Below are 25422 nucleotides of genomic sequence, written 5' to 3' on the forward strand. Positions count from 1 at the left end.
GGCCTGGCTGCCCCCCGGACGGAGGCTGGAGATGGGGACTGGGGGTCGGGGTAGGTGGGCAAGTCCCCTGACCCCTTCCTGCCCCGCCTGGGAGGAGGGTGGGCACAGGCCACAAACTCACTGATTCACGGACACAGTCACGGGCTCATGGGTCACGAATAAATAACTTCATATACACTTTGCACACGGTATGTACAGCTCTGCCGTCGGCCCTGGAGCTGGGGGGAGGGGCGGGGGGAGGCTCCACACTCCCCTTCCCCTCCGCGTGTCAGGGCTGCGGGGAGAGGGCTTGGTGTACTGCTGGAGCGTGGAGCAGGAGTGGGAAAGGGCAGCATGGGGGTCGCCCACCTGCCCCGGGGAGGGGCAAGGGGGCGCGGGTGGGGAGCGACGGGGGCGGGGCGTGGGGATGTATGTACCCCCGGCGGTGGAAGTGGCTCCCTGGTGGAGTGGCCGGGAGTGAGGACGCCGAGGACGGTTAGGGAGACTCAGTCCGGGGGTCCGGGACTCAGAAGACTTGGCATTTGGCCCTTCTGGGGACACTGGGCTGGACGCCAGGGAGGGCCAGACCCGGGGCCCCTGGGAAGGGGAGTTGAAACCCCGCGCCCTCCCAGAGGCAGGCGGAAGGGGCCAGCGCGGAGCCCCGGAGCGGGGGCCGGGTGCGCCGCGGGCCGGCGGGCGGGCGCTTCACCGAGGCTGCGCGGCCCGCGGGAGGACGCCGGCCAGCGGGGGCAGCGGCGGGGGCGGCTCGCTGGCGCCCTGGAGTCCGTGGATGAGGATGCGGGGCACCAGAGGTCTCTGCAGGGCGGGCGGCGGCGCGCTGGGCCCGCGGTACAGATACAGCGCGGCGCCGGGATCCAGGTTGGAAACTAGACTCTGCGGGTAGAAATAAGGCGACGGGAACATCCGCTGGAGCGCTGAGTAATTGCCTGCCTCCGCCAGCAGCTCCAACCCGACGGCTGTCTGTCGCTTCCATTTAGTCCTAGGGACCGAAGTAAACGCGTAAGGCGGGGTCAGAACTGTGGTGCCCGGAGACCCCTGCCCCTCACGAGTGCTTGCCCCAGAGCGCCTGCAGGGACACCAAAGGGGTCACACTATAATTCGTTAATAAATAACGGGCTGCCAGGCACCGTCTAGCGGGTTACATGCATCGACTCCTTTAATCTTCCACCGGCCTTCCATGGCTATTAACCCCACTTACAGATAAGAAAACTGAGGCGCGGGCCAGTTTTCAAGATGGCCTAGGAAGAGGAGACCCCGGGTTCTAAGCTAGGCTGTCTTACCCCAAAGCCCGGGGTCTGACCTCGCCACACTCTGCTCAGGGGATCGCAGACTGGGCGCTTGGAGCGGGGTGTGGATGCTCCTGGGGAGGCCTGAGGAAGGCGGGATCGCCCTGGACAGGACGGCGAGGGCGCGGGGGTCGGTTCGCTAGCCGTTGGAGGGGACTCAGTTGATCCTCCCAGCGGCACAGCCGGCCCGGCGGAGGCCAGCACAGCCGCGGTACCCCAGTTGGCGGCGCCTCTGCGGAAGCTCGCGGGCCAGAGACGGCGACGGGAGAGGATGTGCGCACGCTCTCTCCGCCGGGCGGCCGCGTCCGCGGCAGTCCGCACGCAGATCCGAGGCTTCGGGCGAGCCCTGCAGTCTGTCTGGTCCCGAAGCCGGGAGGCTACCAGCAGAGGGTCGGCTGGGGTTGGGGGAAGGCAAGAAAGCCGAGGCCACACTGGCTGCCAGGGCTGCGGCCGGACTCCTGGGCGCACCTGGCCGGCGAGGCGGTCCCACTGAGTCGGACTCAGACACACCAGCCCCGTTTCCCTGCCTGAATTATTCAGCATCATCATAATTGTGTAATTACTGTAACGGGCCTTAATTATTGATGCCCGGAGCAGTAATCAGGTATTTATTATTAATGGGGCAGCGTGTTCTGAGGCTTGTTTATGGAAAGCACCGTTCCGGCCTCCGCTAAGCGTGTGTGGGTGACTGTGGCGTATGTGTGTTTGTATTACTGAGTTGCGTCGATGTGAGTGTGTGACTGTGGGTTGAGTGGCTGTATGTGTGTGTTTTGTACCTGTTTGTGTTTCTCTTCATCCTGTGAATGTGTTGGGGAGGGAATTAGGAAATATCAGGTTCAAGACCCATGCCCAACACCAATTTCCCGGATCCCCAGCCCCCAAGAAGCTAGGGCTGGGCCCCTTCCCTCCTTGCGTTTAAGGGCTAGAAAGGCTGAGGAGGCCAGAAAAATCCCCCCCCCGGGAGAGCTCAGAGCCACCCCCTGCCCCCCAGCAGCTGCCCGGGCTGGATGGGGGTGGTAGGACGTGGCTAGGGTGGGAAGGCTTGGACCTCCAGTGGCCCACATGTCTGTCTGTCCACCTGCTCGACCCTAGTCCTGTCTCTCTCCCTCACCGTGGACTTCGGGCAAGGCCTCCGCTCTCTGAGTCCTCAGTTTCCCCAGTTTTACAGGACGGGGAAAGCTCAGGGCCTCCCTCGGCACATCAGATCATGCACTGGTGGGTCCCCTGGAGGGGCAGGGAGGAGAGCGGAGGGGGCCCTTTCCACCCCGTCCCGCGCAGCCGGGCCTCACCTGCGGTTCTGGTACCAGGTCTTGACCTGCGTGTCGGTGAGGTTGAGAGAGGCTGCGAGCTCCATGCGGTCCTGCACGCTCAGGTACTTCTGCCGCTCAAAGCTGCGCTCCAGCTGCGCCAGCTGATGGTCGGTGAAGGCCGTGCGTGCCTTGCGTGGCTTTTTCAGGCGCACCGGGGGACTGTCCCTCGAGCTGGAGATCTCCCGGTCGCCTTCCTCCTTCACTGTGGAGACACAGCCGCGCGTCAGGGCCCGGCCTCGCCGCCTTGCCGCCCCAGCCTGCGGCCCGTCACAGTCGGTCACGTAAATGTGGCTCCCGGTCCCATGGAGCCGCGGCAGAGCAGCTCAGAGCTGGGACCTCCCAGCCCCCAGACCGAGGAAGACTGACACCTCCGGGGAGAAGTAACCCAAAGCCGAGAGAGAACTCAACCCGGCTCCCGCGTCGCGCCGGCGCTCCCTGGAGGGATTAACGGGATCCACCAAGTGGACCTGACGGGGGAGGGGAGAGGAGGGGAGGGGACCCAGGGCTTCCAAACCGGTGGGCTGCGCGGATGCGTGCTCAGGGGTGCGGGACTGTGCCCCGATTCTCTGGCTGCATCCAGGCCAGGAAGGGAGGAAGCTGAGGGCTGGAGTCTGGGGGAGAAAAACCCTCGTAGAGGGACAAAAACCCGTTCACCCTGGAGCGGACCGTGGCCCTGAAGAACAAATAATTACATCCACATCTCGCCTGGCCCCTGCACGGGGGTGAACCTATAGAGATGGTCCCCCCGTTTCTTCAACTACAAACAGCACACAGCACGGAAGGCGAATCGCCGGGGCACCCAGATCTGGAAGCACGAAGCGCTTGGAAAAATAAGCCACACGTTTGCCCCTCGGCTGCTCACATCGCGGAGGTCTGTGTTTCCTTGTCAATACGCTGCCTGCCGTGGCTGTCTTGTGTTTCCCCCACCCCGCGTCGGTCAGGACACCCCAGCAGGGTCCCTGCTCCTGCGTTGCAAGGATGGGACCGAACAACGTGGTTTCTTTCTTTCCCAACACTTTCCTTTGGGGTTGACGGCACCGCAAATGCACACTTGATCAAACAAGCTCACTGACCTCCCTCCTTCTCCCCCTAAAGCAACGATATGACCAGAGACCACCTCCCCAAAACTGACAGTGGGGTTTGGGGCTTCCCTTCCTCTTTTCCTCTCTATATTTTTCTTTATGCTGAGTTTCATTGAGCATGGCGTTTGCAGTGGCAGGGTTCAGCTGAATGTGAGTTGATTTCTCTCTGTAGGAAACAATAATCCGGTTAATTGAGCCACTAGGGAGCAAGACTTTTCAACCGGAAGGGCAGCGGTTGGAGGCCGGGAGGGTGCCGGGCGCCGGGTGCACCCAGGCGGGTGAGCCGGTAGAGTGCTCGCTGGGCTTGTGAGAAACCGGGGCCCATGCCTGCCTCCTGCCTCGTCCAGGCCAGTGCGCAGGCCTCTCCCTGCCCTCCTAGGCTCGGGCCACGTTGGGGCACGGCTGCCTCAGGAGCTGGGGATGTGTTGGGATGTTGGAGGCGGTGGGGGGGGGGGGGACTTGAGTTCTGTCTATTATGCCAGGCAGGCAAAGTTTAAACAAGTTCAAGGAAACAATCATCCAAACCTCAAACTTGATATTGTGGAAAGCTTACTTTTTGACCTGATTGTCTGGACTGACTATTTTGGAAAATCCCCCATTTCTCAGGGCTGAGCTCCCAGGTCGGGGGTGGGGTGAGGGTTGAGTTTGGGCTTTTTCTCTAATCCCTCTCCGGCACAGGCTGGAGCCTTCAGATATGCACTCGCCGCTGTCCAGCCTCAGCCTCCAAAACAGGCTCAGCCCAGATCTCAATGCCTCAGAGTTCGAGGCCCACTGACCCTGCTGGGAGCAAAGCGCCGGTTTCATTTCTCCACGGATATCAGCTCTCGCAGAAAAGACTGCGCGCGCGGCAGACCGCCTTACTTCAAAGCCCAGCTTCTTTAAACGTTATGCCGAGGAAGCTTTGATAACAGAAACTCGGGATGGGACTGACCTTCCCTCCGTGCCCTCTTTGGAGAAAAGGACTCTTAGCTTGTTAGGTGGGCAGGGGAATCGCTTAGATGCCCAACCCCACGTGTCTGTCTCTCGGCAAGATTTCCTAACGTGGGTCCTGAAAAAGTCGCTTCCACCTTTGAGAAATGCTCCAGACACTGTCTCGGTGGTGGATATTCTGCTCCCTCTTCACCCCGCGGCTTTGGTGGTGCAAAGGCAGCGGCGCCTAGGCGTGGGGGAGACCTTCCTCTGCCCTCAGCGCCAAACCTATTTAAGCCATATGTGGACAGCTGGCCCTCATCACCTCCCTGATCAGATATCATCAGGGACAAGAGAAGAAAATTGATATTCCAATTATCTTAAACGAAACCTCTCCTCAAAATCCCACCTACGGGCAAGAAAATAAAAGGAGACAAGAGCCGAACCCTTTCACAGCACCAGCACCAGACACAAGCATGCAGGGCTTGGTGGAGGGTGGGGGGTGGTCTCGCCTCTTACTCTAGACATAAAACTGGAGTGTTGTGGCTGAGAATTATAAAGAATAAGATACGTTGTTATACACATATATTTACGTTGCCTCCCTTGCTTACCCCTCCAGCCCACCCCGCACCTGTCTTTCTCCGGGGCACGTTTTCCTTGACTCTCTAAACAGGCCGTGCGGGGAGGAGCAAGGGTCACTGGGCCACATGCGTCTGGACCTCCGTCCTGGGTGCTCTAGCCCAAGCTGCCCGTCTTCTAGGCATGACTGGCCCAGTGAGGCTGGTGGACGTTCCGCCAGTTGTGTGGGGAAGCGGAGGTAGTTGCGATGTGGAGTGGGGCCCCAAATGGGTTTCGTTCTGAGGTCAGGGCGTGTCCACAAACGAATTCTCGGTTGGGAAGAGAGTGTTAAATGAGCCTTCCGAAATTTTTGTGAAGACTTAGTGCGAGTATAGACCAGGAGGTGTAGGGCCCCCAAGACAATAAAGAAGTAGCCTTTATAGGGAAGTTTTATCTCACGGAAAGGGTTCTGGGAATTAATTATAAGGCTGAAAGAGCTCTGAACAGCCTCTGTCCGCCCCTCATCTTCTGCTGGATGGGGACACAGGGCTCTCTCCCTTGAAGTCCTGACACTCCTTCCCTTCCTGCCTCCTGACTTCTTCCTAAGGAAGAACTTTGCGCCTCTGGCCTCATCGAAGACCTAAAGTCAAGGCAGTGGGCGGGGGCGAGAAACAAAATTAGGGAGTTCTTTCTCTCCTTCTTCTCTTCCTTTTTTCCTTTCTTCCTTCTTCCTTTCCCCTTTCATCTTAATCCTGATCTCAGCTCCCTGGTTAAGACAGGATGGAAAGGAAACAACAACAACGCAAAGATTCATGGAGGTGAAAACGCAAGTAAAGGGGAAGCAACCCCAGGATAGGCTGGGTGCCGGGCCATCTCTGGGTCCCACAGACAGAACCTGAAGTTGATTGCTCAATGCACTTAAAATCAAATCCAGTGAGAACAGTTGGGTGGGTACAGAGACCTCCCCTCTCGAAAAGACCTCTGAACCCGCTCAGTGCTGGTAAGCCGCCTGGCTGCTGTTTCTACTTTGAAGTGAGCGTTTCTTTTGCATGATTCCCCGGGCCCAGATCACACCGGGGCCAACGGGAGGGATAGCTCAACTCCCCTCCCCCTCTGGAAATTCAAATTAAAGGGTGGAAAATTCTGACTGTTCTCAGGATTCCAGCTGAAATTTCCTGCTAGGTTTTCACCCTTATAAAAGGGGGTTGAAGCAGAACCCTTTGGGTTTTCCGTTGCTTCTGCAGGGTCTTTTCCCAGAGAGCCACTGGCCTGATGGGAACTTGCTTCTGCCCACCAGTGGGTTGGAGAGCCCACCGAAGTTTGGAAAGTTTGCTTTGTGCGTTTTGGGGAACCTCTCCTGGGGCACACAGCGTCCCTCTCCTCACTCTCTCCGCTGGACTCTTTGTTGCTCAAAAGCATAAGCACAGGGCCGACTGAAAGGCTCAGACAAGACCGACTGCTGAGCCTGGGCCCTGGGGGCAGCTCCGAGTGAATATGTGTATGTCCCCACATGTGTGCACTCCTGTTTCAGTACCAGTGTTCACAAATATAGCATCTCCCCCCCCCAAGTTTTCAACTCCCATTTTCTTACCTTTATACTCAGAGTCCGATGAGGCGTTGCTGCTACTTTTGTCCAGCTTTTCTCTAAAATCCTCCCCAGCCTTGGCCGCAAGACGGCCCCCAGGCTCAGGAGCGGCTGGCTGCCCGCTGCTAGAGTAGGGTGCACAGGCCGCGAGTGGTTTGCAGTCAGCAAGGATGTCCCTGATCAGAAAGGAGGAGGTCACGGTGCGAGACTGGGCTGGGGCTGAGAGCTGCCCAGGCTGCAGGTGGGAGTCCAAACCTGGGCCCGAAGCCCCGCCAGGCCGTGGGGCGCCCGTCTCCAAACAGTCCCTTCCTGGCGAGGCTGGTGAAGAGCAGTCGCTGCTGCTCTCCGAGCGCGGACTCAGCTCCAGGGGCGAGCGGCAGTCCCCGAGCAAGGGGTCCCCCTTGGGAAGGGCGGGGCTGCCCGCTCGGTGGGAGAGAATGGAGTCGATCCCAAAGCCATTGGAGCCTTCCATAGCCAAGCTGCGACCTGTCCTCCCCAAAAGCTCCCCACCCCCCCAACCCCAGCCGCCGCTGCCCCTGCCCCTAGCTGCGGGCTGGCATGGGGAAGGCGGGCAGGGAGCCTGCGGGCACCTTGGATGGAGTTCAGCCTTGGGGGAGCCCGGGAGCTCTGGGCCAACCTCCTCTGCGCATTAGATCCAAAAGGGCTCAGCGCGTCTTCTGCAGCATCGCGCGGAGCCGCCGAGCCGAGGGGGGTGGTGGGAGTGTCAGGGAGAAATGGGAGGGAGGGTGCGCCAAGTTGGGGAGAGCAAAGGGGGAGACGGACGGCCTGAGCTCCCCTTTGGCACAGAAGAGATGCGAGGACGTTGGAATCTAAATAAAGAAGGGCTTTTTAAAAATCCAAACTGCACGCTTCCTCCAGGCGAGCGGTGGCCGAGGGCAGCGGGGTCAGCACCGCGGATAGCAGCGGGCCCGAGCCGCGCTACCAGCCGGGGGAACGGAGCGCACCTGGCGGCGTCAGCACCGCGGATAGCGGCGACGGCGGCCCTCGGCGCATGACGCTCCCCACCTGGCCGGGGAGGTCCTCTCTCCGCGCTCCCACCGCTCCTGGGGCCCGTCAGCACCGTGGACAGCACCTCCCGGCTCCGCGGTTGCAGCTCGCAGCCCGTCCTCCGCGCGCGCCTTCGCCTCCCCCCCTTCCTTTAAAAAATGAACTTGTGTCACTTTTACTTTGGGGCTAGGGTTTTTTTTTTTTTTTTCGTTTCTTTTTTTTTCGTTGTTTTTTTTTTTTAAAGGGGACTCGCCCACGTGTCCCCGGAGTGATGACGCTGATTGGCTCCGGCCGATTTTGGGGGTGATGTCACGGCTCCGCAAGCCGCTGCCCGATTCCTTTCGGTTTGATTAAAAGAGACACTGAATTAATTACAGCACGGGCCCAACTGTTTACCGGCGATTTCCACACGGTTTGCTTTCATTAGGTCGGTGATGAGGCTCCTAATGAGGGTGATTAGCTCAAGGGGGGTACAGGCTGGCGGGGAGGGGTCCAGAGCCCGGCTGCCGCTGCCGTTGGGTTGGAATGTGAGGTTTTTTAAGTTTTCCCCGACACTTTCCTACAGTTATTTAAATCATTCGTCCGCCAGGCTGTCAAAGATCCCTTTTCTACCTCCACCCACCCCTCCACCCCGCCGTTTTCTCTTCCTTCAGCAACAGAAGGGGAGTAAATCCAGCAGAAAAAGACCTGTGTGTGTGTGGAGAAGAAGATAGTTGAATTTGTTATGTTGTTTTAGGGCGTTTCCGTCGGGGTCACATGTTTTTCGTGCAGGAAAATTTGCAGCCCTCTCCCTGACCTCTTTGGACCCCGCGGACCTGGCAGGGGTGGGAGGAGCTCGGTGTCTGCACCTAGAAGGAGCCAGAACGCTGGCTTCGCTGTGGGGCGAGGGTGGAAAACGTGGGCATGTCGTGTCTGGGACGTTAGGGGGACCCTGAGAAATCCCCGTGGCCCGAGGGAGACAGCGCAACGGACCCCAACCCAGCCGATAGCCTCTCCTGTGGCGCGTGTCCCGGGATCGGGTGTTTTTGTACCTCTGAACAGGAACACGGGAGAGCTTCTGAGCGCGAGTGTAGACATCTGCAAACGGCTTCTCATTTCGCACGGAGCCGGAGCTCGCCCGAGGATTTATTTTCAAAGCAGCGCTGGAAACACGGTCTTTTCACTGTGAATAACTCTCCCCGCACCCTCCCCGACTCCTCCACGATGCTCTAGTTCTGTGCCTTTCAGGGTTCGGCCTCCGGTGCCGGGGCGCAGGGCGGCGGGCAGATCTGAAGCGCGTCCGGGGCCTGGATCCTCTCGACACTACCCCAGGGATGGCGACCCTTGTCTGCGGTCAAAGGGCGGAGGGAGCCGAGCCCGCGCACCTGCAGCCGGGCCCCGTGGGCCCAAGGCGCCCAGCGCCCGGAGCCCAGGCCTTTCCAGGCGGCCCGCGCGCTCCGGGCCCCCTCCCCACGGGCCCCCAGAAAATACCCCGGCCCCGCGTCTGGCTCAGCTCTGAGATCTCAGCGGAACAGTGAGGCGCCCGAATCCCCCAAACCCGAGCCCCGGCCCGGGAAAGCCCCGCACAGCCGGGCGGAGCACAAACTTCTCCCTCGGGCGAGGTCGGCGGTGGCCTCCGGCCCGGATCCCCGCCCTCTCCCCCTGAGCCTGCCGGCAGATTGGAAGCGGCCTCGCCGGGCTGGGGCCGAGGACGGGCGGCTCCCCGGGGACGGCGGGCCCGGCTCGGCTGCAAGCTGTCGGGGAGGCGGGAGGGCGAGCGCCGAGGGGCCCCCGTCCTGGCCCGGCGGCCGCGTCAGTGGGCGCCTCCCGTGGCGGGGCCGAGCTGGCCGGTCCGTTCATTTTCGTTTGGCTGATGCGGAGGGGAGCGTAAATCACGAGGACCCTGGGGTGCCCTCGCCCTTCCCGGCCAGCCCGCAACTTGGGCCTCGTTTCTGCTCTGGGCGCCTCTGGAGACTCCGCTCCCCTCTCCACTCTCTCACCCCACCCCTGCTCCCGGCCTGCGCCCGCATCTCAGGAAGAACCTCATCTCCCCCAGGCCCCAAGGCCCCGGCTTGGGTCAACGGGCCTGTCATCCTGGGCCTGTTAGAGATCCTGACGCCCCGGGGCCAGGATCCGCGGAATCGGCTAAGCCGCAAGCAAGTCTGGTCCCGCTCTGCCCGCCGGCGTTCCGAGCCGCCCCGGCCCTGGGCGGACTTGCATCTGTCGAAGCACGGACTTTTTCTGGCCTCGGGGTCTTAGGCGGGGGTTTGGATCCCGGACCCAGCGAAAACAAGGCCTCTGGCGGCGCAGGGCACTGCGCGGGTATCGGAGCTGGCGCGGGGACGAGTAAGGGCTGGGGAGGGAACCTTCTACGGTGGAAAAAAAAAAAAAAAAGGCAAGAACCCCAACCTCCTGCAGCCCTAGCCGGCTTCTCGGCACTACTTAGAGCCCGAGAATATTTCACAGGTTGTTAGTATACTATCATTAGTATTGAATTATCATAGTCTAGTGTGATGTAAAACACGCTGTGCCATTTATTCCATTTGGAATTTGGACCCAGCCCTCTCTCGCTAACGTTGTTTTATTCCTGTTTGGGGGTTTCCAATTCCACCATTGTTCCTCCTCCTTTATCTCTTTTCTCCATCACAGGGGTGGTTCTTGCACCTCAGCCTGTCCACAGCCTGAGAGGTCTGTGTGTGTACTCACCTGGGCTCTAGTTTAGCTGGGAGGATGCCCAGGAATTGGCCTTTTACTAAGCGTCCAGGGATCCTGGGTGGGTGACCCACCCCTCCCTTTGAGAAAGGAGTCCGGTTGGTCCTGGAGGGGTAGAGGTTTCAACACAGCAGGGTGTGAACCATGGCAAGTTACTTAACCTCTGAGAACTCCATTGACACGGCAGGAGACAGACCTCTCTCCCCCTCTGTCCCCGCTGAGCCCCAGCCCTCTACCTTAGGGGTCTTGCCCACCCCCCTCCACCCGGGGAGAGAAGAGGCTTGGAGGACTCAGGGGAGGGAAAGGGAATGAGTGAGATGAGGTCACGTCCAGGACCAGGCTCCCAGGACACCAGCACCCAGACCCCTGTTCTGGGCTCGAACACCTCCTCCCCCGCCTCCCACTTCTCTTGGGTTCTCTAGCTTCCAATGCCAGCCCCTGCCCATCCAGTCCTTTGAATTTGCTTTTAAACCTTCAGTCTCTCAATGGACCCAGAGCCCTAGAAGGGCTCAAGCCAAGCATTCACAGAGCGACAGCAACGAAGGAGGAAGCTTTGCTCTTCTCCAGGTCAGGGAAGCGGCTGCACGGACTGGCCCTCAGAAGGCCTGGGCTCTGGCCCCACTTCCACTCTGGGCAGCTCATCTCTCTTGCCTGGACCTCAGCTTTCCCTTTGGTCCAAAGACATTAACATCAGAGGTTTGTAGTGAGAGGCAAGGATAGGAGAGGCCCATGCCCGCTATGATGTGGCCTCTGCCTATAGAATCCACGTCCTTCTGCTCTACCTGGGGTTCTTGGCTTGGATTTGACTTTGGATCGATGCCTGGGCCAATGGCTGAGCCATGGTCTTTAGCAACGTTCTTACCCCACTGCCCTGAGCGTGGAAAAGGCCTTCTTTTGGCCAGTTTTGCTCACTGGCTTAGCAGACAGAGCCACATGAGGAGATGTGCTCATAGCTTTTCGAGAATGATCCTGAGGTCTTCTTCTCTGCTCCTGGAGGATTGTAGCTTGAATGCTGTCATCACGGTTCTGAGTAGCTGGGGCCAGGGGCAGTGTAACACCGGTGGAGTGGGGTGGCCGAGGATATGGACTCCAGAATCTGCTAGGCTTGAAGTCGACTCCTGGCTCTAGAATCCAGGGCTGGGGCTAAGGTGAGGCAAGTGAGGTGAGTCATACAAGTCCCTATTGAACCTGTTGCTGTTTTGTCCATCAGGGATTTTTCAATTTTGATTTTAAAATATTACATTAAAATATTGTTTGTCTTGGTTACTGAGTTTGGGGAAAAAGTCAAAAGGTTTGTACTTTAGGCCAGGACCTTGTCTGCCTCACCATAGTCCCAGCCCTGCTCTGTGACCTTGAGCAGACGCTTTCTGGGCCATGTGTTCTTCAGCTGTAAGATGGGGGTGATGTCGCCCGCTTCACATGGTCACTGGGAGGTCTCTGCACTTGGCTGGGGTCCTGGAGAATACCAATTATGCATTTCAAATCACCACTACGGAGAACAATAGCCAGAGCTTTTCCTCTGGCAGGTTAGGGCCCCCACTGGAGAAGTCAGGCCCCACCCCACCCCGCCCCGCGCTTTGCTCTGGGCCTTCCTACAAAACCGGTTTGTGACATGGAGGGGACAAGGGATTTGGCTGATGCGGGCCAAGCTTGGGTGCTAATGCAAACAGATGGGCCAGACAAGGATCTGGACAGTTTGTGGGTTTCAAGGTCACGCTGTTCTCAGTCATTTTTGTTGGTTTAGCTCAAAACCCCATGGAGCTCCTGAAACCAGAAAGAGAAGATATTCTTTCTTTTCCTCTATTCTTCCCTCCCTCCCTTCCTTCCTTCCTCCCCTGTAAACATGCAGTCTGTCCTGCACAGTGTTCCCTGTGCTAGAGGCTGGTGATGTCACGGGGGGTATGACAGGATGGACCTGCATGCATGGATCTCACAGAGTGCAGCAGTGTCCATCAACCCAAATTCCCCTTCAGGGATTATTTCCCATTTGTGAATTCAAGTTTATATTTGCCTTCATTCAGTTCTAGGAGCCTGTATAAAAAGCCAACCTAGTTTTTTTTTTTTTCTTTTAATGATGATTTCAAGCATCAAAGTGTTTCCCAAGTAAAAAGAAATGCAGCCGAAAGACTGTTTTGGTCAAGAAGGGTAAATGCAAGAGAATGTTTTTGATTGGAAACACAGACCTGTGTGACTGTCATGCAGACCCACATTGGCGCCTGAGCTTCTGGTCTGCTTGCTGTCATGCATGTGTGCTTGCTCTAGACCCCCAAATCTGTGGTTCTAAACCATTGCTAATTGGGGAGCTTGGATGAGTGAGCCAAAAAGCCAAGCCATCTCTGACTGGATCCAGGGACCTCCCAGGACTGGATTTGGATTTGTGGCCTATGAGCCTTGCTTTCTCTTCTGGCTTCTAGAAGCCCCCTGCCAGGCAGAGATCAGACACCAATCACCATTGGCTCAGTGCTACCTTCCCTGATAAAAATCCTGCATGATGTCAGGCTCCAGAACCCCCTCTCCTTTCTTCTGGCTGAGAAAATTGTTAGTTATCTGGTTACATCAGAGTGGGAGTGTGTGGCAGTGAGAGAACCAATGAGGTTTGGGCTCTAGTTTAAAAATCTGGACATTGGGAGTTCCCTGGTTGTTTAGTGATTAGGAGTCGGTGCTTTCACTGCCGTGGCCCGGCTTCAATCTCTGGCCGGGGAACTAAGATCCCGGCTTGTGGCCAAAAAAAAAGAAAGAAAAGAAAAAAGAGACTGGAAATAGACTGAAGTCAGTGGGCGTTCAGCATGAAACCTACCAGCCAAGAGGTCTCTGCTCTAGTCCTAGTTTGGCTGCTAAGTAACTGTATCCCTCTGTCTTCTCTGGAAGGACTAGACGTGTCCTCAAGCCCCTCCCAACTTTGTGAGTCCTGTTTCCAAAGGCTCCGTCTCAGCACCCCAGGCCCACGCTTGTCCCCCACTCCTGCCAAGTGTGCAGCAACACGGGGCACTGCCTTCCTCCACCTCCAAGGGAACTTCTGAGAATTTCAAGCTGACCGGCTGAGGGTCCAGACCAGCTGCCTCCTTGTGGTTCGTGAGGACAGTACACATGGGCCTCTTTGTTTGGTTAAATCTCTGGTGGGGTTTGGCCAAGAAACCCGACCAGGAGGTAGAATGTTCCCAAATGCCAACCAGCAGGGAAATGAACGAAAACAGGGGCTCAAGGCCGTATCTCTGGCGACAGCCATGCTCACGTGGCATTTGTCGGCACGTGATTAGAACGACTTGGGATGGAAAGCTAAGCCCTCCCCCCCATTTCCTCCCATCTTTAATTGAGGAGTGGTTTGGAGGGACAGGCCCTGGAATGCACAGTGGACCGGTCACTGGCCTGGGGCCGGCTTATTGAGTGAACTCAGGCCACCTTTGGCATCTCTTTTCCATCTGTGGAGTGGGGACGATGGTGGTGGAGGGAGGTTAGCAGATGGTCCCTAAGGCCCCTGCAGGCTGGAACCTTTGGGGACTCTACCCTGGGTCAGGAAGGATAGTCAGGGACTCCAGCTGTGCCGGGAGACCCCCCAGCCAGGGTCAGCGTGAGCCAGGACAGGCGTTTGGCCGGTGTGACAGGATACCGGCGAAGGCGGAATCAGACCAGAATCGGACCTGGGGCTTTGTGGAGGCACAAATAATTAATGAGGAGGGAAGGACCCAGCTGGGGGAGGGAAGGAGGCAGGGAGGGAAGGGCCAGGCACCTCCTTGGCCTCATACTCAGACCTGCCAGAGGGTGGCGCTGTAGGACAAGGAGCGGAGGAAACCTGCTGAGAGCCCCCCCAGCGTGGCCCGGGAGTACACAGAGGCTGGGGAGACTCCAGGAGAGGGTGCAGGTGTGTTCCCAGGGCATCTGTCACAGCCCCCTCGAGTCCCACAGCACGCGGCCTGCCTGCTTCTGAGGCAAGAAGCAATTGGATTTGCAATCTCAAAAAGAGATTTCCCGGAGCTTTTTCTGGCCAAGTCCATATTCTCCTCCTTGGCCCAATCCTTGGAAAAGCAGGCCTGGAGGGACCACTGAGCAGTGGGGCATCTTGCTCATTGTCATGGCAGAATCGCTCACTCTTCTGTGTATAGAGTCTAACTTCAGGTCCTTCAGGAAATTCTGTGTCCTGATGTGTCACCCCCTGCCCTTTCCACTGGGGATTGCAGAACAAAAGAGTGGGTTCAGTTCCAAATATTTTGACCTTCTTGATGCATGTGGACACAAAGGCTTTGAGCATCCTGCCCTCTGCCCTTGGTTGCTCACAGAATTCCGGCTGTCCCTTTGCAGTGTGCTTTATTAATAAGAAGAAAATAATAATTCACATTCATCTAGTGCTTAAAAGTGCCAGATCCTGTGCTAATCACATTATACACATTCTTTTTTTAAAAATAAATTTATTTATTTAATTATTATTATTTTTAATTTTTTGGCTGTGTTGGGTCTTCGTTGCTGCGCGTGGGCTTTTCTCTAGTTGCGGCGAGCAGGGGCCACTCCTCGTTGCTGTGCACATGCCTCTCATTGCGGTGGCTTCTTCCGCTGCAGAGAACGGGCTCTAGGCGCGCTGGCCTCAGTAGTTGTGGCTCGCGGGCTCTAGAGCGCAGGCCCAGTAGTTGTGGCACACGGGCCTAGTTGCTCCGCGGCATGTGAGATCCTCCCGGACCAGGGCTCGAACCCATGTCCCCTGCACTGGCAGATGGACTCTCAACCACTGTGCCACCAGGGAAGCCGTATACACATTCTTGAATGTAATCATTATCTAATTTCACTTGATGAAAACTCCTGTGGTGTGTCAGGGTCCTGTTTCACAGATGAGGCACACAGTGGTTAGGACACTTTCTTGGGGTCACACAGAAATTACTTAGTGGAGCTGGGTTTCATGCCCTTGAATGGCTGCCTGCTCAGTGGCCAGGTCCCTCAGGCTCAGCCCTGCTCCCTCACCGGGGTCGCTCCCCCCGGGGGTCAGAAGGCTGCAGGGTGGCTTTAACAAAGACCAGTAGGGATGCTTGTCTGGTTCGCGGGGTGGGAGGGGAATTTTAGGCCCTTAGAATGGGGTGGGGTCTGTCAAGGCCCCCCACTGAACCAGATTCCTGAGGGGGTTGGTAATGTGTGTGGCATTTTTATGGAATTAGCTTCTAAGGAGCTGCAGTGAGTGTGTGTATTGGGAGTGGGGAGGCTGCTTAAGAAACTCACTCAGATCTGTAGTCACCAGACTCGGTGTGTCTCCCGGCCTAGGCTGATGGATAGTCCCCGCCAGGCACTCAGCCTGTGGCTCAGGAGCCACAGCAGATGTTCAGGCAGCAGGTCATCCCACAGGCCCTTAGGTCTGGGCCCTGGGCCCTTAGACCCCTGATCCCATGCCACTTCCCTTCTAGAAGAGGAGACAGGCAATAAACAAGGGCTCATTGCTTTGCGGAGAATAAAACAGGCTGGTGTGGGTTTAACTGAGGGTTACTCCAGGGAGGCCCTTCGAGTGGGGGACTTGTTCATATCTTTTTCTTTTTCGGCCACACCACACGGCTTGCGGGGTCTCAGTTCCCCGACCAGGGATTGAACCCAAGCCATGGCAGTGAAAGCCTGGAATCCTAACCACTAGGCCACCAGGGAACTCCCTGAGTAGGGGACTTGGCTTTTGAGCGAAGATCTAAATGACAAGAAGGGGTGGGCTGGTGACAAGCCGTGGAGAAGGGATTGTGGGCAGAAGCAGGAAGGTGGTTCAGGAACCTACTGCAGTTCTCCAGAGAGATGACGGGGGCTCGGAGAGACGGATGAATCAGGGTGTTTTTGGAAGTAACATCGATGGGCTTGTTGATGGATTGGATGAGAGCGTGAAGGAAACAGAGTCGTGACGGTTTTCGTCTTCAGCATCTGGGTGGTCTCAAGTTTGAGATGGGAAAAATGGAGGGAGAAGCGATTTTGGTGGAAGAAAATCCAGAGTTCTGTCTTGGCTGTGTTGGTTTGAGACGAATGCCAGATGCTTGAGTGGAGACATCCGGGGAGCAGCTGGATAAATGAGTGTGGCATTCTAGGGAGAGATCCGGGCTGAAGGTCAGTGATGGGGTTTGCACAGGTGCTGTCGAGATGTCTTGGAGGTCATCTCCCTTAAAGAGTCTGAGGTTTGTTCTCACACTGCTCACAGGTTTACTAGCTTTCAAATAAAGGCACAGGAGGAGGATGACAAATAGCACTTTTAATTTAAGATAGATCAGTATCTAATCTGTGGGGAGAAGCCAAAGGACCTGCAGAAAGATTGAGGTGCAAAGTGCCCCAGCCTGGGTACTTTGAGCCCCGGAAGTCTCTCTCTTTCGGGAGGGGGCAGGGTGACCTTCCAAAGTCAGTGCCGGTGGAGGAGCCCATCTGGGCCCAGCACTGAGGAGGTGGGGGCCGCTCTGAGTAAGGAACGTGGGCTCTTCCTGCCCTCAAAGGTCCCAGAGAGATGGTACCGCCATGGAGAGATATCAGGAATCCCAAAAGGAGCAATTAAAACTCATGTTTGGAATATAAAATGAGGACTTTCAAAGCATGTCACACTTTCTGCAGCAAATAACATGGGTTGTTTTTAACACTTGAGGGCAGAGCCTCAGAATCGCCCCTTAGTCTGGAGTCTAAAATCTGCCTTGGATTTTGGGTTTCTCTTATCAGGTGAGGGCTTGAGAAGAGAGGGTGGGGGGCCTGCAGGAGGAGGGCGGTCCCTAAGTGGAGGGTCCCTGGGGCTTAAGGGAAGCGAGTGTGGCTAACTCTAAAGAGGGGGCTCTTACCAAAAACGATCAAACTAAGACCTGAATCTGAGGTCCTGGCCGAGGAAGCACCTGCAGAACAAGGGGGACTGTCTCATGTTAGTTGGGGCAAGAAAGGTGAGTCCTTCGGAGGATTTTCTACCGTGTCAAGAAGGCTTTAGGGGTGGGTGTAGTTGCCCATCCGCAGGGTTCCCTGGCGCACAGCACACTCTTCCCGGTGGGCTTTGAAGGCTCTCTGGCGATGGGCCTCGGTGGGGAAGGTATCGAGATGGGGGCCCACCTGTGGACAGAGGGAGAGCGGGTCAGTGGGCATGAGTGCTCGGGGGCTCGGCCTGGGGGCGCCCCTCCCTTCCCTGGCCCGCCCCCTACCTCCATCTTAGAGCAATAATAAAAATCGCTGTCAGAGGGAAAGAAGTGAAGGGAAAGTGCTGTCCCGGTGCTGCGGGGTAAAGTGAGGGGTGACGTGGGACAGGGATGCGAGAGCAGGGCTGCCCAGGGCCCTTGTTTTTCCTTTTGTCCAGCTCGTTGCCGGGACGACGTGTACATGATAAATATCCCCTGCCGAGGACTGGGTTCACCGTGCAGTGGGACCTCACAGCCGGCATCATCCTTCACGTGCTGATTCTCCACCATTAGAACCCCACACAAGCCGCCCTCTCCAAGGGGGGGCTTCCTGGCACAGCTGTCGCTCCATCACCACAGGGCCATCTGAGGCCACCCCGCACTCCAGGGGCCAACACTCAGTTGCGCCAGAACCAGAGCCAGATCCAAGGAGTGGGGGGCCTCTGTCGTTAAAATTTTATGCAATCAGTATTTTGGCCTGCCCTTGCCTCTCAAGAAATGGTGGTGAGCGGAAACCTCTCCTGTCTCCTGGGTCTGTGACACCACCTCCAAATGCCAGAGGATTCCCGTAAGATGGCATTTCTCTTTTAGGATAGCTAAGGGAGGCACGGGGTAGAAAGGGTTCAGGCTTGCTTGTTTATTTATGCATCTGTTCATTCATTCATTCATGCATTCCCTCACTCGTTCAGGCCACACATATTAACTGAGCACAGCTCTGTGCCAGGCACTGGGGTACCGCGATGAATGCAAGGGACTCTCTCTTCCCCGGGGAGTGGGAGCAGACGTGGGCGACGGTTACACAGCTGTTTCATGGAAATCAGTGCAGTGATGGGGGCGTCAGTAGCACAGGTAGGTGGGTTTAACCCTCCCCGGAGTCAGGAGCCTCTCTGGGAAACAAGGGGAGGCTCGTAGGATGAGCAGGGTTTCCCAGGCTAAGGGGGCCACATGCGTGCTGGCCTTGGAGCGCCCCACAGCTCAAGTCCCCAAGGCGACATGGTGGCCCAGATGAGGGTCCTCAGGAGCAGCTGAAGGCTCTGCCGTGACTTCGAGATAAGGCAGGACCCCTGGCCAGGATGGCCGCAGGCTCTGGTGCAGGACCAGGCCGGGGGTGCCCTCACCACCACAGGGGACGCCATTAGCTGAGACCACAGAGCTGCAGGCAGCCTTCCCGTGACGAAAGGTGAGAGAAAAGAAAAACTGGGAGAGGATAAGGTATTAAAAGGAAGTAGAGGGAAGGCCAGGAGGAACTTGTAGGGAACGTCTCTGTGCTCGGTGTCCCACACTCTGGCCCCCATGGGGGGAGCACAGGGGCCTGGGGGGAAGTCATGACCCTTAACCAGAGCTTGTGGCCCAAAGTGGCTTCCTGACAGCAGAAAACTCAGGTGCAGAGCTGACGTGGCCTCCTGGTTCCCGGGGTCCTGCATCTGCGGCCTCCCTCCGGACCCCATCAGAGCCCCCCAGTCCAAGGTCTGGGCCACGGCTTAGGGTCAGTGAGACCCAAACCTCAGGTCCAGGGGGCCATGCTTGCCGTCAGGGGAGATCAGGCACATCAGGTCACAGGGGGCCACAACAGAATCCGACGTAACCATGTTCATTTTACAGGTGAGGAAACCGAGGCCCGGAGCAGAGTTTGGTCCAGCGTTGGCCCCAGAGGGAATCAGTGGCAGAGAAAATCTGCTTTAGCACCCACTCCCCACTCACTAACTCCTGGGCACTAAGTTCTAGATTCCTTCTAGAATATTCTGCCTTGGCTGCCCCTCATGCTGTGTCAGGGGAGTGGGGGGACTCCCTGCACCTCACTCATGGGGTGAAAAGGGGGTTGGGGGCTGCAAATGCTTATTAGAAACCCATAAAAAAATCAAATGGTGATAAGTAGATTGGGTTAGTTATTCCGGGACATAAAACTGCATCCTTCACTCTCTGGGGGGTGTGGAGACTCTGGAGACCCTGCAGAAAGCCATGACCCTCTCCTCTGGGAAAATAAGTACCCACAAGTCCTAACGTACAAACAGCGCAGGAGATTCATGGACGCTTTGTAAGTGTGGCGGCATTTCTGGGAGCCATCCCAGCTCCGGCCTCAGGTTTCGGGTGTCTGGGATATATGTCAGGATCATCCGGGGCTCTTGTCACCCGGGCAGGGCCTGAGCCCAATCCCGAAGCTCTGAGTCCACCCGGGCAGGCCCTTCCTACAGTCACCGAAGCCCCACCCAGACCCAGGCTCAATGCCTGGTGTCAGCTCATTTCAATCAATCATACCACGATCTTGTTCTCAGCTCAATCTCCAGTTTCAGAAAAATTGCCAAGTGGTCTCACAGAAGTTATTGAGAAGAGAGAAGTTCCAATACACTGTGCAGGAGGAAAGTAGCCATAAACAAAAGGCCTTTTCCAAGGTACATCTTGTATCCCTTCCAGCAAGGGGTGGGAACTTTTACACAGTGACGTGATTTTCCTGACACCGTGCTTCCCAGAAGGCAGCTAGAGATGCTCAGTAACGCCTCCTGGGTACCTCGGCTGATTTGGATGCCCAGCCTCCTGGGCCTCTTAGACCTCCGTGGTCATCGGTAGTGTTCAGAGTGGCAATAGTTCTGTCCCTAGGGCCCGGTCACCAGTCGTTCTTAACAGGGAAGCACAGCTCTGCAAGTCTACATCTCTGCAACTCTACATGCCCCTCTGTGGCTCTTGTAAAGGGTTGAATGGTGACCTCCCCCCAACAGATACATCCACATTCTAACCCCGGAACCTGTGAATGTGACCTTATTTGTGAAGAGGGTCTCTGTAGATGTAATTAAGGGTCCTGTGATGAGAATATCCTGAATATTCAGGTGGGCTCTAAATCCAATGACAGGCATCCTTGTAAGAGACAGAAGACACAGACAGAGGAGAAGTCCACCTGAAGACAGAGCCGTAGGTTGGAGTGATGCAGCCAGAGCTTGGGAACGCCAGGAACCACCAGTAGCTGGAAAAGGCAAGAAAGCCTTCTCCCCGAGAACCTTCAGTGGCAGTGCGACCCTGCTGACACCTTGAGTTTGGAGTCCTGGCCTCCAGAGCTGTTGGAGAATAAATTTCTATTCTTTAAACCACTATGTGTTTGGTAGTTTGTTATGGCAGCCTTGGGAAACAAATGCAGCCCTCAAGCCATTCCCTGAGTAGTTCAGCATGCAGGAATGCTGGGTGGTGTTGATGTTGGGTGGTATTGATGGTGGGTGGTGCTGATGGTGGGTGATGCTGATGGTGGGTGGTGGGTGGTGTTGATTTGGTGCTGATGGTGGGTGGTGGGTGGTGTTGATTTGATGCTGATGGTGGGTGATCCTGCTGGTGGGTGGTGCTGATGGCAGCAGGCTCAGAACTCACTCTCATCTCCTGAGTAGGTGGAGGATCCAGGCCGTAGGGCCTGCTCAGCTTAGAGGTAATCAGGTTAAAACCAGCACACAAATAAAAGCGAACCCTAGGAAATATTTTCTTTTTTGCAATCTCCTTTTACTTAGAAACTTTGTCAAGGAAGAGATATTCATTCATCCATCCATCTAAAAAAGTATTTATTCAGCACCTATGTGCCAGGGATGGTGAAGCGCCACACCCTTTGTACTTTGGCATTCCCAGTTCCATTTTCCCCTGGTTTTCCAAAGGGGTGTTTTGGGCATAGGAGGTTCACCCCAGTGACTGACCACACACGTTCTGACACCTACTATGTTCTCAGCAGCACTGGGCTGACATGGGGAAGGCCAGCGTGTCGTATGTGGTCCCCATTCCGGCTGGACTCTTGCAGACTTAAGTCATCCCTGGGGTGGATCCAGGGGAGCTTAGGTGAGTGTCCAGCCCCAGAGCCCTAAGAGGTGGGGTCTGCACCTGCCCTGTTCCCTGAGGACGCCCAGTGCCTGACATGGGGCCTGGCATTCAGGAAGTGTTGAAACAAAGTTGGAAGAGTGAACAAATGAGTGAATGAATGAATGAGAGAGTGAAGGAAGGAGGAGGGCGGAACTCACCTGGCCTCAGGTGGTCAAGGAGGGCTTCTCAGGCCAGGTGGGCCTGGAAGGATTGGGATGAGGGAGGTGGAAGGGAGGTACGGCAGGGGAAATGGTGTCAGCAGAAGGAGTGGAGGGGTCGTGCGTGGGTCTGGAGGTGAAAACCGAAGGAGATGCTTAGTTGCTGGGCCTGGCCGACTCTCCTGAGAGCTTACTCAAGCAGGAGCTTCACCCCTGCCCTCCTGAGGTTGTTCTTTAGAAAGAGAAGGGAAAGGGGGCCTATTCTGTACCCATGAAATCCCCAGAGCCCCAAGCAGAGCATGGGAGTCCGCGGAGAGGGGCGTTCCAGCTTTCAGAATGCCAAGAAGCAGGCGCCCCTCTGCAGCATTTGTTCCGGAGGCTGGTGGCTGGGACCCTCAGGCTGATACAGTAACAGACCTGCCGTTTGTCAGGTGCAGTGCACTTATTTCACACAAGCCTCAGAGTACCCAGACGTTGTCTCCATTTTACAGATGGGGAAACAGGGGCCCCAAAAGGTTAAGTCACTTGCCCCAGGTCTCAGAGACCCAGAGCCCCAGATCTGGGAGTCCTGGCCCCAGATCTTTACCGATAATCTCCACTCTCAATAAATGCTCAGGAAATGAGGCAAGTGAAAGGCACTGCTGGGAACATGTGGCTCCCATCCTGCACGCACGCACGCACGCGCACATGCACGCACGCACGCGCACACGCACGCACGCATGCTCTCTCCTCCTAAAATAGCGGCTCAGCCAGAGATGAGGGTCCTAATTACAAGTCAGGCCTCAAGCGCTTGTGGTCACGACCCTGTGGACCCCCGGAGTCAAAGGATGAAGAGCTGTGGAGCAAAGAATTCCTTCTGAGATGCTTCTAAATTAAGCCATCTGCAGTCTGTCTCCGCCTGGAGCTAAGAAATTGTAACGGCTTTGGCAGGAGACAGCTCTGCTGAATGGAGCTGAGTCGCTCTTAGGTCAATGCAGGTAAATAAGAGACGAGCGCCACCGGCCCACCAGCAGCCCTGGGAGCAGGACGGGCGGGTTGGCGAAGGTGCTGGTCCTATTTGAAGGGGGAGCATCTCAATACATTGCCCAAATAAGTGCAGACCGGGCGTCCGCACTGCACAGTACACCCTGGGGATACACTGGTGAATAAGGCAGACCCACATGGACCCTGCAAGACGGCCTGGGAGGTGGCCGCTGAACACATTAGACGTGTGATTGTTTAATGGCAATTTAATAGGACTGTGGACTGGGGAATTCTAACTCCATCTGGGGGGCAGGAAGTTCTTTCTAGAGAGGATGAGAGAGCTATCCAGGGGAAGAGGAAGGCAAAAATGTCCTAGATGGGAGGGAACAGTCCAAACCCTGAGCAGATTTGGGCAAATGGGAGGGAATGAAAGCCAGTCAGTGTGACTGGGGGACAAAGATGAGGAAAGGGAGGAGGTGGGCAACTGGCAGATCTTAAAAAAGATTTGCATTCAACACTGGTCCTAGGATCGTAATTGTAATCCCTGGATAACACCCTTTGCCTCTCTGCAACCAGACTGGAATAAAAGATTCCCAGAAACCTGGGGTTGGAAGAGACCTCGGAGATCACTGAATCCAACTCTCCCATGATACAGATGGAAAGCCCAAGGCCCAAAGGTGGGAAGCGATTCTCCCAGGGTCTCCGTGGTCCTGGGCAGAGCTGACACTAGCATTGCCTTTTCCTGAGGTCCACGCCCTGCCCACTATGGGCCCCACTCCGCCCCCAGGGGATCTAGATTCCTGGATCCCATTTCCCAATTCATTTGAAAGCATCTGTGCTTTTCTGATCTACTTAAAACGAGCCAGCTTTTCATCTGATTGATACCCTTAATTGTGCCTTTGACATTTCATTAATTTTGCTCTTGACTTCATGGCTTCCTTCTTTGAAGTTTCTCTGTTGTTCTTTTTCTAGCATCTAGAGTTGTCTGCTTAGCTATAATTACCTTTTAATCTTTCTTTTTTTTTCCCTCTAGTATTAACATTTATACAACATAGCATTGGCAACTGTGTTTCCCTCTACATTTTCTTTTATCTCATCTCACAAGTTTTGAGTTACCTTTATTTTTGTTCGGTTCTCTTTTCATCTAATCTCTATCAAATTTCTGTTTGGATTTCTTCTTTGGTCCTGAAGTTATTTATAAATATGGTTTTAAATTTCCAGGCAATTTTGTTAGTTACGTTTTGACCGATTTCTAATTTAATTTCTTTGGTGCCAAAGTGATCTGTGTGAATCAGACCGTTTGGTATTTGTTGAGTTTTTATGCTTGTTTGAAAAGTCTGATCCATTTTGACAGAAAATCGCTACGTGGAATAAACTGGTGCCGCTATAGAGAAGGTGCCCATGTGATCTGGGTTAGGGGATAAGGTGTGACCCTTGCCCTTTCATCTATGTGCTCATTATTTCACTTATTGAATACTTACTGAGTACCCACTGTGTGCCAGACTCTACACTAGGTACCATGATTCAGGGAGAATTTAGAAAGCCTCTACTGTCATAGAGCCAGGAAACTAGTAATAAAAATATGAGCACACAACTAATTATTCGCTTATAGTTGTGCTAACTATTTATTTATTTTTTTGGCTGTGTGGGATCTTAGTTCCCCAACCAGGGATTGAACCCTCACCCCCTGCAGTGGAAGCACTGAGTCTTAACCACTAGACGGCCAGGGAAGTCCAGTTGTGCTAACTATTAAAAGAAGTACCAGATTCTGTAAGAGCTTATAATACAGAGAATTAAAAACTCAGACTTTGGGGCCAGAGGAGACTTCCCGAGGAAATAACATACAAGCAGATACTTGAAGGATAAGGTGGGGATGAGGTGAGGGTGAAAGTGGTGCTGCAGTCCGACGGTGACAAAAAAAAAAACAGGCAGAAGGGATGAACAGGGCAGGTCACGGAGGGGAGATCTGAAGGCCAGCAAACACGGGGAAAGGGGCTCAACCTAAAGTACGTAATCAGGGAACAAAGCAAGAAATACCATTTCTCGCCCATCAGATTGGTACTAATAGTCATAGGTCCGACAGTAGAAATGGGAACTTTCATACACTGCCAGCGACGGTGTTCATTGGTACAACCACTTGGAGAGAGATTTGGCTTTAGCTAGAAAGGCTGGAGCCTATGAACCCACGAGTCCATGTTTAGGTATATACCCCGGAGAGACCTTCAAAAAGGTCCACCAAGCAACGTGTACAAGAATCCTCATTATAACATGATACAAAATCCTGGAAACAACCGCATGCCCATCCGAGGGGACTGGATATACCGAAGGTGGTGAATTCACGCAGTGGAATCATCGGCATCCGTTAAAAGGACCACTCCAGAGAGGGCCTGTCCAACGAAAATGAAATAAAATGAAAAATTCCGTCGCTCTGTCATGCAGACCGCATTCCAGGGGCTTCATAAGCCCGTGTGCCCACGTGGGCTACTGCATTGAGCAGGGCAGCTGCAGAACACGCCCATGATCACAGAAAGTTCTGTGGAACAGTGCTGCTCCAGGCCCAGCTGAGCCAAAAACACAATGCTGCATGGGAAAAAGCTTCATTTACAGATGGAACGTAAGTATGATGCCATTTACACGAAAAACGTAAAACCTACAGAACGATCCCCTGTGTTGTTCAAGCCTGTGCATGAATCTAGTTAAACGGAAAGAAATGGGAGGAAAGAATGTGCCCGGAAGTTATGCCTGGCATTGCCTCTGGGAGGGAGGGGGTGAGAACAGGGAAGCAGAGGGTGCTTCTGTTTTATCTGTAAGGGAGTATTGCCTTTTTTTTTTTTTTTTTTTTTTTTTTTTTTTTTGCGGTACGTGGCCTCTCACTGTTGTGGCCTCTCCCGTTGCGGAGCACAGGCTCCGGACGTGCAGGCTCAGCGGCCATGGCTCACGGGCCCAGCTGCTCCGTGGCATG

At 55.4% G+C, this 25422-nt stretch overlaps 2 protein-coding genes across 2 annotated transcripts in view; both read right to left on the minus strand.

Annotated features, from left to right (window-relative positions):
- Positions 1–684: 684 nt before the first annotated feature.
- Positions 685–7202, minus strand: BARHL1 (BarH like homeobox 1; the record flags this gene model as incomplete). Its single annotated transcript, XM_082622278.1, has 3 exons — positions 685–979; positions 2576–2798; positions 6737–7202. 3 exons carry the CDS (start codon positions 7200–7202, stop codon positions 685–687), a joined length of 984 nt encoding a protein of 327 aa, XP_082478404.1.
- A 9553-nt stretch (positions 7203–16755) lies between these two features.
- Positions 16756–25422, minus strand: part of CFAP77 (cilia and flagella associated protein 77) — a gene marked incomplete at its 5' end in the record, with an annotated part of 59887 nt that continues 51220 nt past the window's right edge. Inside the window, one exon of the mRNA XM_082625523.1 lies at positions 16756–17452. Within this exon, the coding sequence (XP_082481649.1) occupies positions 17330–17452 (123 nt within the window). The 3' untranslated portion in view covers positions 16756–17329. The remainder of the gene's footprint in view (positions 17453–25422) is intronic.

This window comes from Mesoplodon mirus, assembly GCF_964341445.2.
Source record: "Mesoplodon mirus genome assembly, chromosome: 1".
Classification (NCBI taxonomy): Eukaryota; Metazoa; Chordata; class Mammalia; order Artiodactyla; family Ziphiidae; genus Mesoplodon; species Mesoplodon mirus.